At 42.8% G+C, this 14,243-nt stretch overlaps 1 protein-coding gene across 1 annotated transcript in view; it reads right to left on the bottom strand.

The window, feature by feature from the left end:
* Positions 1-13,831, bottom strand: part of Nup205 (nucleoporin 205) — an 88,461-nt gene extending 74,630 nt beyond the window's left edge. The window contains exons 1-3 of the mRNA XM_008823467.2: positions 13,630-13,831; positions 5,010-5,152; positions 2,011-2,182 (exon numbers count right to left, since the gene is read on the bottom strand). Coding sequence (XP_008821689.1) covers positions 2,011-2,182; positions 5,010-5,152; positions 13,630-13,657 — 343 coding nt within the window. The 5' untranslated portion in view covers positions 13,658-13,831. The remainder of the gene's footprint in view (positions 1-2,010; positions 2,183-5,009; positions 5,153-13,629) is intronic.
* Between the last annotated feature and the right edge of the window lie 412 nt (positions 13,832-14,243).

Below are 14,243 nucleotides of genomic sequence, written 5' to 3'. Positions count from 1 at the left end.
GAAGCTGGGATTAAAGGTGTGTGCATCACTCACAGCTGAAGCAAAAATCTTAATGCCAACATCTTATTAAAATAATAACTCTGAAAGCTGTTACAGAGACCCTGTGGGGGCCTCTACTCGTCCATCACTCTTGGCCCAGCAGAGTCCCAGGGCCATCTGACATACACCAAGATTAACACCAGTAATAGCAACATGAAATTCATCACTTGCCAAATTCAATTCATCTCTGATCTCCCTGTGTTGTCCACTGAATCCAATTTTGTTTAAAGCCCATTTTATTTTTACTCATATAAAATCTTCCACCTGCAATGTGGTTTGCAACACCGACCTTAAACCTCATGAGCTCTGTGAAGGCCTCTCTGTGCAATCCATGTCAATCTAATCCTCTTCCCTCTAGACCACTGCTGAATCCTGGGTAAGCCCGAATACATGGAATCATATCCAAACATTTCCTATCACTACACCGTGTTCCTTTATACCAGCTGTGACTTTATTCATTTTGCAGAAGTCTTATCACAGTGTCTAGAACATGAGAGGTATAGAGTAAATGTTTATTAAATCAGAGTTCTGGGCTCAGGATATGGCTCAAGGGTAGAGTTTGCAGAGCATGTACCAGACCCTGGTTCTATCCCTGGCATTGCCAGAAAAAACAAACAAACAAACAAAATCTCTAAAAGCTCGAAGTTCTGAGTTAAATTTAAAACTGAAGCATGCCCAGTTAATATCCTCTCCTCCCCACAAGGAAAACTACCTTCCTCCTCTTCAATCTTTTGTCTTTAATATCTAACTTTTTAGTATAGTCTTTAGTCAAAAAGGATTTTGGTAGCCACATGATATATTTAGATATATTAAACTATTCAACTGCAATGTCTGTATTTTTTTCACATGGCTTTTATTGTAATTAAAATGAACTGCTTATTTTACAGAAATTTCAATTTTTTTCTTTCTTTTTTTTTTTTTCTGTCTTTTTGAGACAGGGTCTCCCTGTAGTCTCAGCTGACCTGGACTCACTATGTAGACTAGGCTGGCCTTGAACTCACAGAGATCCGCCCGCCTGTGCCTCCCGAGTGCTGGGATTAAAGGTGTGTGCCACCATGCCTGGCTCAGAAATTTCAATTTTTATATAGCAGCCACAGATTAATTTCCAAGTTATTTTGGGTTATGTATGCTTCTGATTAAATCCTCTAATGATACCTTACTACTCCAACTAGAATAAAATCCAAATATGTGAAGCTTCCTTCACTCTCCTGCACTCGCCACGCTCCAGTCCCAGCAGTCTTTTTGCCCCTAAACATGCACTGATTCTGACCTCGAGCACATGCTACTTGTGCCTGCAGTTGCCTTCCCCGTGGGGTCTGGGTGGCTGGCATCTCCACATGACTCAGGCTTCAAATGTCCTCACCTCAGAGAGACCTTGACTAAGTTGGCAAATCAGAATAACCATAACCAGACCTTTGACCCCAGCACTCAGGAGACAGAGACGGGCAGATCTCTGTGAGTTTGAAACTAATGTGGTCTACATAGCAAGTTCCAGCCAGAGCTACATAGTGAAACCCTATCTTTTAAAAGAAAAAAACTACACTAACCAGCCCTGATTTCTCTGTGCTCCAATGCCTCACTTTCTTTTCTTCCTCGTACTTATTATGAAAATTACCTTATTTTTCACCCGTCGTTCCTTACCTGAATTACTTTCTAAAGAAATTCCAAAACACCAGCATCCCTACCTACTCCCTGCATGACAATACATGCCTTGTACCATAAGTGGAGATGAAGAGTTTAGGCTCCGCTAGTAAATTACCATGTTTAAAAAGCCTATCTTAAGGCTTTTCAATTACCCTCAACAGCCAGAATTACTAAGCTGACGCTTTCCCTTTAATCAAAGATAAATAAAACATTTTGAATAATTTTGGTAAAAGAAGTTGTTACCTAAGCAATCAAATGTTCTACAACAGGAGACCACCTTTACAGTTCTGTACTACCTTGCACAGTTTCGGCTAAATGTCAACCTACCGGCAAGAAGAAGCTCAACAGCTGACAGTTCCCCAATATCAAAAAGGTCGCTGAGGATGAAGGCTTCTTTAATGAGCTGCTCAGGAAGAAGTCGGGTTCCCTGTTGACCCTGGATGGCGACTCCCTCCGAACTGGCTTTCTGAACTTTCTCGTGCTGTTGGACATTTTTTGGCTAGAATGATAAAATTATAATCAAGCAATGAAAATAGTATACACTGGAGGCAAGGTCCAAAAGGGGACTTGAAGTCTGTTGATGATAATGCAGCCTGGCTGGCCACTGCAGTACACACCCGTGATCCCAGCACTTAGAGGCTGAGGCAAGTGGGGAGAGTTCAAAGCCAGCCTGGCTACAACCCAGGACCCTATCTCATAAACAAAATGAAACAAAGAAGCCAGGTATTATGACTCGGCTCAGAATCTGATGTTTATGAGACGACACTTGCTACCACCTTCGACTTTTAAATCCCAACACTATTTTCTCGACCCTTTATACCAAACTCTAAACAACAAAATTCAGAGAAAATATAAGTAGTATTCTATTTTTCACATTTCTAAGTGACTTTTCCAGTTATATACCCAATAATTCAAACAGACATCTGAATTGTGTTAATAAACAATAGTATTACTTTGTAGAGTGAATCATAGTTTATTAACATGAGATATTACCTTATTTCAATTTTTTTTATGATGTTGGGAATAGAACCCAGAGACTTGTACAAGCTAGGCAAGTGCTCTACCATTAAGGTATCTCCTCAACTCCTATCAAAGATACTTTGATTCAAATATTTCACAAAAGAGATACAGTACAGAAGTACCTGACAGATCACAAACTGCCCAAAATTTACATCTTGAAAAAATCACAACCTAAATCATTTAATCCAGCTCTTCATCACAGACTAAATGCCACCAACATAAGCTCAGTAACTTGTCTGAGGTAGTGCACCTCTCTGGTGGACAAGCCAAGACTGGACCTCAGCTCAACTAGCTCCTAGCTCCAAGCTACTAAAGGAAGTCAAAAGAAAGTCAGCTACTGAAGAAGCTGAAGCAGGAGGATCGTGTTTCAAGGCCAGTCTGGATAAGTTGGCAAGATTGTTTTAAGAAGTTGTTTGTTTTTTGTCTTGTTTTTTTAAGTAGAAAAGAGGCTAGAAATATACCTCAGTGGTAGAGTGCTTGCCTAGCATGCAGAAGGCCATAGTTTCAAATTTTAGAGCCAGAGAGAGAGAGAGAGAAACCCGAAGAGATAAAAGCAAACCTCCAGGAGGATAAGATGGCTCAGTGAGTTAGGGTGCCTGCTGCCAAACCTGACAACCTGTGCTCAATCCCTAGGACCCACATGATGGAAGGAAAGAATCGACTTACGCAAGTTGTCCTCTGACCACCACTCGTGCACTGTGGCATACGTGTATGTATACACACACACACACACACACACACACACACACACACACACACAAATAAATGTAAAAAATCATTTTTCATGCAAAACATCATTTCTTGTAACACAACTCTGTAATTCTTACATGATCATGTTAGTATATAGAAGAAAATTGTCAGACAGGCATGGTGGCTCACTCCTATAATCCCAACGACTCAAGAGGCTGAGGCAGAAGGGTCGAAGTCAACCTAAGCCACAGAGAGCCCCAGACCAGCTACATGAAATATTGCCTCAAAAGAGCTGAAAAACAGAAAACTGTCTAAGAGCAAGCAGAGGACCTTCAAATGTGAATCCCCTCCACTGACGCACTCTAGTCCTACCAGAGAGGATTTCAAGGCAAAGTGACTCATGACATGCAAGAACAAATTAGTCCAGCTAACACAGCTTACACAACATGAAGGAGACTTAAAATGTAGAAGTGTATCTAGAAATGAGTAATCAATAAAGGTTCTGTTTATTAAAATTATAGGTGAGAAATTCTAAGGCAACTAGTACTTGTAGAATATACTGCTTTTCCCAAATCATCTTCAGATAGTAAGTTCGCTGCTTAGCTGATGATAAGTTCAATAGCAAGTTCTATGGAGAATAAAAAGATAATAATTGCTCCACTGGGGAAGAAGGATACATTTTAAAAGAAAACTAGAATCACTGAAGAATTCAAGTAATATATTTTATTTACATGCATTACAAGTCTACTTGCAAGCCAGGCATGGTGGCCCACACCTTTGATCCCAGTAGGCAGAGGCAGGCAAAGCCAGCCTGGTCTACATAGAGAGCTCCAGGCCAGATGGGGCTTCAGGGAGACCTTGTCTCAAAAAGACCAAAAAAAAAAAAAGATTCTGCTTGCACTGATCATAGTGCACACCTTTGATCTCAGCACTTGGGAGGCAAAGGCAGGCAGATCCCTGTGAGGTCCAGGCCAGCCTGATCTACATCGTGAGCTCCAGGCCAGTCAGTACTACATAGTGAGACCTTGTCTCAGAAATCAAAAAAAATGTTCACTTGCTCTTTCAATTCTTTAATTAAAAAAAGGGGGGGGGGGCAGAGAGATGGCTCAGTGGTTAAGAACACTAACTGTTCTTGCAGACCTGGGTTCAATTCCCAGCACCCACATGGCAGCTAACAACCGTCTATAACCCCAGTTCCAGGGGAGCTGACACCCTCTTCTGACCTCCATAGGCACTGCACAACATGGGTGCACTTACATACATGCAGGCAATACTCTCTCATACACACAAAAATAAAAATAATAGAGTATATATTAAAAAAAAAAAAAAAAAAAAAGGACCAGCAAAAATGGCTCCTGCCACCAAGCCAGAGAATCTAAGCTTGACCAGTCCCACATAGTGAAAGGAAAGAACTGGCTGGCTCCCAAAAGTTTTCCTCTGACCCCCACATGCACACCATGGTACCATATACATATACACACACACACACACACACACACACACACACACACAAATAAATAAATAAATGTAATTTACAAATTAAAAATAAAAAGTTCACCACTCTCCAAATTAAAAAAAAAAAGCAAATCTAAGAAGGATAAAAGAGAATTTCCTACTGGGTTTTTGAACAAGGAGATGAAGTCAGGTTTGTGTTTCTTCAAAATCATGTCAAGGAGGTGGACAGCTTCAGGTTGCCTTCTCCAAAGAGCATTTCCAACTGTGTGCCAGATGTCTTTGTAAGGTCCCCATAGGCTAGCAGCTTAAAGAAAGAACAAAACCAGCATGAAATATGACATACAATTGGAAAGTCACTGTGCAGTTACCAGCTACACCTTAGTCACATTCCTGTCTACGTTTTAATATGTTAAAAACATAAGCCAAAAGCATAAAAGTACAGTTTACTGCAGTTGTTTGCAACAATATGAACATGTCTTCTAACTATATAAAAATCAAATAAAAAGCCAGGAATGCTGGCACATGCCTTTAATCCCAGAACTGGGGAGGCAGAGGCAGGTGGATCTCTGAATTCAAGGCCATCCTTGGTCTTCATAGCCAGCTGGGGCTACTGGGAGACCCTGTCTCAAGACTAAAATAAATATATAAATAAATAAACAAACAAACAAACATCAAATTCAAGTGGAAGCTCATCTAACCTGGTTGTACCACCTTATAATCTATGTGACCTGCAGTGGAGGAAATACCTCTTTTCTACTCTGGATTCCTTATAGATAAAACAGGAGCATCATCACTCTAAGGCTTCTAAGTTCTTGGGGTTTCTTTTTTGCGTTTATTTTTTGTCTTGGGCTTTTGAGATGGGGTCTCCCTGTTGCTCTGGTTGGCCTGGAACTTCCTATGTAGACCAGGTTGGCCTCAATCTCCCAGAGATCCACCTGCCTCTGCCTCCAGAATGTTGGGATCAAAGGCTTGTGTTTGTTTTTTGAGATAGTTGTTTCTATAGACCAGGTTGGCCTGGAATTCATGAACTTCGTGTTTCAGCCACCTATGTGCTATGATTACAGGCCTATGCCATCACACTCAACAGCTTAAAGGTTTTTAAATGACATAAACTAAGTAAACTACACAACATACCGCCTGCTATATGACAGGAACTCAATAAGTGAGTGCTCGTCCTTCTTTCCCTAACCTCCTGATGAAAAGCAGATTCTGTGAAAACATTCTGCTTATTTAGGAAGCTGAAACACATACTTTATTTTAGCTGGGACACTGGCTATTTTAAAAAGCAAAGAAAGGGGCTGGAGAGATGGCTCAGCGGTTAAGAGCACTGACTGCTCTTACAGAGGACCCAGATTCGATTCCCAGTACCCACATGGTGGCTAAGAACTGTCCTTAACTCCAGTTCCAAGTGAATCCAACACTGTCTTCTGACCTCCGAGGCACTGCACAACACAGGTACACTCACATACATGCAGGCAATACACTCATACACATAAAAAATAGATAAAATGTTTTTCTTTAAAAAGCAAAGAAATACTAAAGACTTATAAAATCCTAAGATCACATTTTTATTCACATAATAGCTAATTCTCACTGAGCTTTTGCTGTGCATGTAACCATGGCCTTGAGTTCTTTACCTGTATTACTGTACCTTACAAAACCCTATGAGGTCAACACTGTCTCCTTCCGTTCCAAATAAAAAAACTGCAGTAGATGGTCAAAACACTCACCCCAAGGATTAGTAAGATCTAAACCAGCCATATGGCATTAAGATATAGCCTTAACCACTGGTGATACATAACACCTCTTAGCTAGTGAAAATGTTTCAGAAGATGGATTTATGGATGTCAGAAACATCTGGCAAATAGTAGGGTAAGTGACAGAATTAAGATCACATTTAGGCCAGGCAGGGTGGCGTACACCTTTAATCCCAGCACTTGGGAGGCAGAGGCAAGCGGATCTCTGTGAGTTCAAGGCCAGCCTGGTCTACATAGTGAGTTCCAGGACAGCTGGGGCTACAGGGAGAACCTGTCTCAAAAAGTAAAAAAAAAAAAAAATTAATGGGACTCACCCGGTGTGGTGGCGAACGCCTTTATTCCCAGCACTCAGGAGGCAGAGGCAGGCAGATTGCTGTGAGTTCAAGGCCATCCTGGTCTACATTATGAGTTCAGGTCGGCTGGGACTACAGGGAGACCCTATCTCAAAAAAAAAGGCCAAAAAAAAAAAAATTAACAGTGAGGTTGAGCCATAGAGAATAAGAAAAATAATCCAGATCTTTAAAAAAACTCACAATTGGGGCTGGGGGTAAAGCTCAGTGGTAGGGCACATGCTTGGCATGTGTGAGGCCTTGGATTCAATACCTAATATGTACACGCATCACACACACAAAATCAAGTTCAGGAGACTGAAAGAACATATGAGCAGGAGAGGTTGGGGCTACCAATGGAGGGCATGCTCGTCATGAAAAAGGCCCCCAACCATCTCCGGCACCAGGCAGACGGCAGGCAGGGACAAGAGGCTTTGTGTGTCAGGTCTTTGGTGTGAGGATGTGGGAGAACAGGAGTCAGCATATGTAAAGTTTCCTCAGAAAGAGATCATCCAACTCCTAACTTTGCTTCTCCTACTTGAAACCTCTATTTTAATCATATCGATCCTGATTAAAAATATAGCTTGTCCCAAGGGGTGGTGGCACACGAATTTAATCCTGGGGGAGACAGAGGCAGATGGACCTGAGTTTGAGGCCAGCCTGGTCTACACAGCAAGTTCTAGGCCAATCAAGGCTACATAATAAGACCCTGCCTCAAAAAATAAATAGGGGCGAGAGAGATGGCTCAGCGGTTAAGATCATTGACTGCTCTTGCAGAGGACCCTGTTTTGATTCCCAGGACCCATGTGGTGACTTAACAACCATCAGTAACTCCAGTACCACGGGATCCAATTCTTTCTTCTGACTTCCGAGGGCACTGCACAACATAAGTGCACTTACACACATGCAGGCAATATATTCATACACATAAAAAACAAAAAGTGAAATTTTTTTAAATAATATTTTTATTTTTGGTCTTTTTGAGACAGGGTGTCCCTGTAGCCCCAGCTGGCCTGGGACGCTCTTTGTAAACCAGGCTGGCCTTGAACTCAGAGATCTGCCTGGCTCTGCCTCCCAAGTACTGGAATTAAAGGTGTACGCCACCACGCCCGGCATAAAGTATTTTTTAAAAAATTAATAAATAAGGGGCTTGAGAGATGACTCAGCAGTTAAGAGCACTAGCTACTCTTGCAGAGCACCTGGGTTTGATTCCCAGCAACCTACATGGCAGCTAACTGTCCATAACTCCAGTTCCAGGGGATCTGACACTCTATTTTGACCTCCTCGGGCACTGCACAAGTACATCTACCTACATGCAGGCAACACATTCATACACATAAAGCAAAAATAATAAAATAAAAAAATAAATAAAATGTGTGTGGTATATATGTATATGTGTGTGAATGGATGGATGGATGGATGGATGGATGGATGGACGGTCAGATGTGGTGGCACAAACCTGTAATCTCAACTACTTAGGAGACTGAAGCAGATTACTAGTGCCCAAAATTTGAGACCTGCCTAACCAGCACAGCAGGATCCCATCTCAAAATAACAGAACCTGTCATGTTAATTTCTACAGTGAAGATCTGCTGACAAAGTGACATAAGTACTCATGCACATACACTGTCACTACCAATCAATACAGTGGCACACTGGCTTGCATACCTCTTTTCTGGATTTGATTAGAGAAATTAATTTATGGGACTAATTAAGGCTATGTGGACTGGCAAAAGTCCCATTTCCAAGCCTGCCAAAATGACCTGCTGCTAGACCCTGGTGACTTCCATCGGGGATCATGTTCTTGGCCCTCTCTAATGATAAAGGACAAAGTGGATTTGAGTCTTGGGTGGCAGTGCAATTTTAAAAGTTTGAACACCAACATGAGGTTCAAAAAGTTTCATACTTTGAATCAGGGTTGCTCAACCAGTACACTCTATGCAAATATTATCAAATTAAAAAAACAAAACAAAACAAAACAAAACAAAAAAACCCAGGCTGGAGAGATGGCTCAGCTGTTAAGAGCACTCTGACTGCTCTTGCAGAGGACCCGGGTTTGGTTCCCAGCACCCACATGGCGGCTACAAACCGTCCTTAACTCCAGTTCCAGGGGAATCCAAAGCCCTCTTCTGACCTCCACGGCATTGCATGACATAGGTGCACTCACATGCATGCAGGCAATACACTCATACACATAAAATAATAAATCAAAAAACAAAACAAAATATTTCTTGGTACCAACCATTTCAAATAAGGGATGTTCAACCTATAGTACATAACAACAACAACAACAAAAAAAAACTGGCACAGTAGAACAACGGTGTGAGTACAGTGGAACAGGAAGTATTGGGAAGCCAAGTTAATATGTAGGTAACCAGGTCATGAAAGCTAAAACTAAGGTAAGGACATTAAAATAGTTGGGAAAGGCCTGTCAGGAAAGAGGGGAGTTAGAATTAGGAATGAAGAGCATAGGGGTCAAAAGTAAAGTCTCAAAACTGAGGGTGGAGAAAGAGCACAAAGCCCAGGCTTCAATCCCTGTCCTAGGGGAAAAGAGTTCTACACAAACTGGGAACATGTTTTACGACAAAGACAGAAATTTTATAGAGATGACAAAACAACCAGACACGAAGGCACACATTTGTATTCAAAAGGCTGAGGAAGGAGAATCAAAGTTTGAGGCCAGCCTGGGCTATATTGTGAGACCTTGTCTCACAATCTCACAATAGTTTTCTACCCTTAAAATATTCAATAATGAAGCCAGGCGTGGTGGCACATGCCTTTAATCCCAGCACTAGGGAGGGAGAGGTAGGCAAATCTCTGTGAGTTCAAGGCCAACCTGGTCTAGTTCCAGGCCAGCTGGGGCTACAGAGATCCTGTCTCAAAAAAGACCACCACGCCCTGCCCCGGCAAAAAACTTAATAATGAACAACAGGCTGGAGAGATGTCTCAGCAGTTAAGAGCACTTGTTCCTCTTCCAGAGGACTCAAATTCAGTTCCCAGCACCCACGTCCAGTAACTCACAACAGCTTCTAACCCCAGCTCCAAAGGATCAACATCCTCTTCCGGCCTCCAGAGGCAGCTGCACTCATGTGTACATACCACACAGAGACACACAGGAATACACATTAAATAAAGTGAATCTTAAAAAAATGTACTTCTGAATGACTAATAAATTTCCTTGTGTTACGCATGGATAGTGCACTAAGCTCAGTAAATCACATAGAAAAGTTCCATTTCTTCCTCCTTAATGGGATATAGCCAATAATAAATGAAAAAAATACATACACAAATCTCATATGCCAGCCCAACTTAGTCCATAATGAACATGAGCACATCACCAAAGATAAGGACACCAAAGATTTATCTGGTCTCCCAATTTTAGTATCTTTTACTAATTATAAATTAAAGGTAATACATTTTTTCAAACAGCTAAGTATATATTTAACATTATTTACATTCCTTGAGAAATACATTTACTTTCTATAATGTTTTGGGATGCTTCCAGCACATCACATTTACTCATTTGTGATGTATGAGACACTGGCAAGTTTACAGTGTCGTGAGGCAGGCAACACATTCAACTGTGTAAGCGGTATGGAGAGGCATACACTAAGGGTATTTGACCCACCCAGAGAAAGATTTGGAAAGTATGATTAAGCCAATATCTAAAAGAAAAAAATGGAAGTTAACCGAGAGCTATGAGGTAAGACATGTCTTCAGGGAAGTGAAGACAGCAAGAAGGTTCCATGGCAGGAAGGAACACTACACTGTCAGAGAGTGAGAGAAAGTGAAAGAGACAGAGACAGAACAAAAAGTGGATTTGACAAGATAAGCAACTGCTACCTGTACAGGGTTTCCTAGTCTAGGCTAAGGGTTTTGGTCTTTTCCTGAAAGAGCAAACAAGATGAAGATTTACAACATCTGCTAAACTTGAGACTGGAGAGATGGCTCAGCAGTTGGGAATACATATACTGCTCTTGTAGAAGATGCAAGTTCAGCTCCCAGCACCCAGGTCAGGAGGTTCACGACTGCCTGTAATTCCAGCTGCCGTGCATCTGATGCCCTCTTCTGAACTCCAACACTGCACTCACCAATGCACAGACCCACACACACACAAATAATTTAAAATACATACACATACATATACATAAAATACCCTTTCCTAGCCCCTGGCAACCACTACTCTAATTCTTTGCTTTGTTGTATTTTCAATTTGGTTACACTTCACAAGTGAAATTACAGTATTTTGTGCCTATGTCTGGAGTAGCCCTCTTAATATCCTCAAAATTCATTGATGTTGTATCATCATGTGACAGGATTTCCCCCTTTTGAAGGCTGAATAAATATTCCTCTGTGTGCACATGTCATGTTTTATTTATTCACTCATCCATTATCTATTCACTCACCTATCAGCATCTATGGAACTCACTTTGTTACCAGGGTGGCCTTGAACTCAGAGATCCACCTGCCTCTGCCTTCCGAGTGCTGGGATTAAAGGCGTGTGCCACCACGGCCAGCCTTATTTTTACTTTTTATGTGTATGAGTGTATTGCCTGCATGTGTTTGGGTGCACCTGTGTTGTGCAATGCTGGTGGAGGTCAGAAGGCGGCACTGGATCCCAGGGCTCTAGAGTTACAATTGGTTGTTAGCTGCCATGTGGGTGCTGGGAATTGAACCTGGGTCCTCTGTAAGAGCAGTCAGTTCTCTTAATTGCTGAGCCATCTCTCCAGCCCCAAATTTATTTTTATGTTATGTGTATTATGTTTTCCTTGCATATATGTATGTGCACCTGTGCATGCAGTGCCCATGGAGGCCAGAAGAGAGCTTTGAATACCCTGGAATTGGAGTTACAGCTAGTTATTAGCCAACCCGTGGGTCCTAGGAACAGAACCTTGGTCTTCTGCAAGGGCAGTCAATGCCCTTAACCACTGAGCCTTCTCCAGCCCTTTAGAATTTTTTAAAAATTAATCATCTTAGGGAAGAACTCAAGCATCCATCCATCCCGTCTCAAAAAGGCAAAAGGAAGGAAGGAAGGAAGGAAGGAAGGAAGGAAGGAAGGAAGGAAGGAAGGAAGGAAGGAAGAAAAGTAAAAATAAAGTAAAAAAAATTTTTAAATTCTAAAAAAGGAGGGGGCTGGAGAATGCTGCTCTTGCAGAGGACCCAGGTTCGATCCCCAACAACCACATGGCTGGCTCCAGTTCCAGGAGATCCCACACCCTCTTCTGACCTCCCAGGGCACTGGACAACACAGGTGCACTTACATACATGTAGGCAATACACTCATACACATATACTGCTCTAGTACACAAAAATAAAAAAAAAATAATATGCCGGCGTAGTGATGCATGCCCTTAATCCCATCACTTGGGAGGCAGAAGCAAGTGGATCTCTGTGAGTTCAAGGCCAGCTGGGGCTACAGGGAGACCCTGCCTCAAAAAAGACACACACACACGAAAATTAGTACATTTATTTACTGTGTATCTGTGTGGGCACATGTGATCTGATGTCATTAAAATGAATGAGGTTGTGTTTACGCCATAGTATGCACTAATTTAAGAACCTAGGTTTGGCTCAAAATCATTAGCTGTTTAATTTTGGAGATGTTATTTAACCACTAGAAGCCTTTGGTTCCAAATTAAATCTGGGTGTTTAATACACCATGGGATATAAAGGAATTAAATGAGATAAAGCAAGTATAATACTTGGTCCAATGCTGGGAGATGGTACATGCTTAATAAACAGAACCCTTCATTTTTATAGGTCAATTTACCATACCATTTCTGAGATGACTTAATATATAAAACTCAGATTTAGACAACTTTTCAAAAATATTGGTAATATGGAAAGAACAAATTGGTACCCCCCCAAAAAAAAGACATTTCAGAAACAAATCACGCCCAGAAGAGTCCTCTTGAACATTTAGAAGCATCTGCTGTGGCGCCTCTAACCAGTATCCATACCTCGTACAAAACTCTTGACATCTATGTTCTCCCGCTAAGGCGAGCAGCTCATTCCAGGAATTTTGACAGTCCTAAATGCACCCACTCTTTCAAAAGACTCTAGGGGGTCGAATCATCAAAAGACGACCCACCCCAACTCTTCCTCAGTTCCTCTTGCCTGTTTCCTTGCATTCTTCCACAGTTTCTCTTGCAGATTCCACCTGATTCACAGTCTCCTGTTACAAGGGTGCAGCCCGGACCATACCCGGAAGGTTGGAAGGCATCTGCTGAGCCCCTGGCACCCCATTCCTGGGCATCTGCAGCCGGTTTCATGATATAAGATCCTATGAGCCTAAAAGACTCCCTACCGCAATCCGTGAGAGGCCCCAAAGCCAGCTTTGAGGTAAGCTTCCCTCGGCTCGGCTTGAGGCCCCACTGCCTGCCGAAATCTGGGCTGCAGGCAAGTGTACGGATGGAGGGGTGGGTGGGAGGAGGCAGGTAGGGCTGCGGGAGCCCGTGCGTCCCTCTGCAGCGAACCCCGCCGCTCAGCCCTCAAAGCCCAGCTCCAGGCCGAAGCCGCAGTCTCGCCGCGCGCCATTCAAACTGGGGAAACGCGGGCCCGGAAGCCGGAGCCCGGGAAAGCAGGCGCCGCGCACAAACCGGAGCCGAGACTCCGTAGGGCTGCACGGCGAGGATGCTCCCTATAAACCGGATCCCGCCCTGCACCACCGGCCCCCTCTACCCGGTCGCGCTTACCCGAATTTACCGCCAACAGCGCCGCCATCTTGGAGGTGCACTGCCGGAGTGCGCCTGCTGCAGGAGGACCCTCGAGGGGGGGGTCGGCCTACCCGCAGCGATGCCTGAGCAGAAAGTCACGCGAGGACCCCTCCAGACTACAGGCTCCGCACACCGACGTGTTCTTAAGATTCCAAATTCTGCTCTGGACACAATTATCAATTTTCACCGCTACCGTTCCCAATCCACAAAGGCGAGGGCAACCCATTCGGAGACTCCAGGTCCTCGATTGGACTTTAATCGGGCAGTGCATCCTGGGACATGTAGTTTGTGTAGTTGAGGCACGAAGTTAGGTAGGTAGTATGGAAAAAGTAAATCAGTGGACTAGAAAAAACTATTCCAAGACTACTTACTAAAATAACATCCACTTATTATATAAGACTCAAAAATAATCTTGACGTTTATTATTTATTATTTTTATTTTATATGTATGTGCATGTACGTAAGTGCACCTGTGTTGTGCAATGCCTGTGGATGTCAGAAAAGGACATTGGATCCCCGAAACTGGAGTTAACATTTGTTAGCCCTCATGTGGGTGCTAGGAACCAAACCCAGGCCCTCTGCAAGAGCAGCCA

This window comes from Nannospalax galili, unplaced genomic scaffold (assembly GCF_000622305.1).
Source record: "Nannospalax galili isolate Female #2095 unplaced genomic scaffold, S.galili_v1.0 scaffold307, whole genome shotgun sequence".
NCBI lineage: Eukaryota > Metazoa > Chordata > Mammalia > Rodentia > Spalacidae > Nannospalax > Nannospalax galili.
The sequence above is the reverse complement of the archived record's forward strand: the minus strand, read 5'-3'. Positions and strand labels throughout refer to the sequence as shown.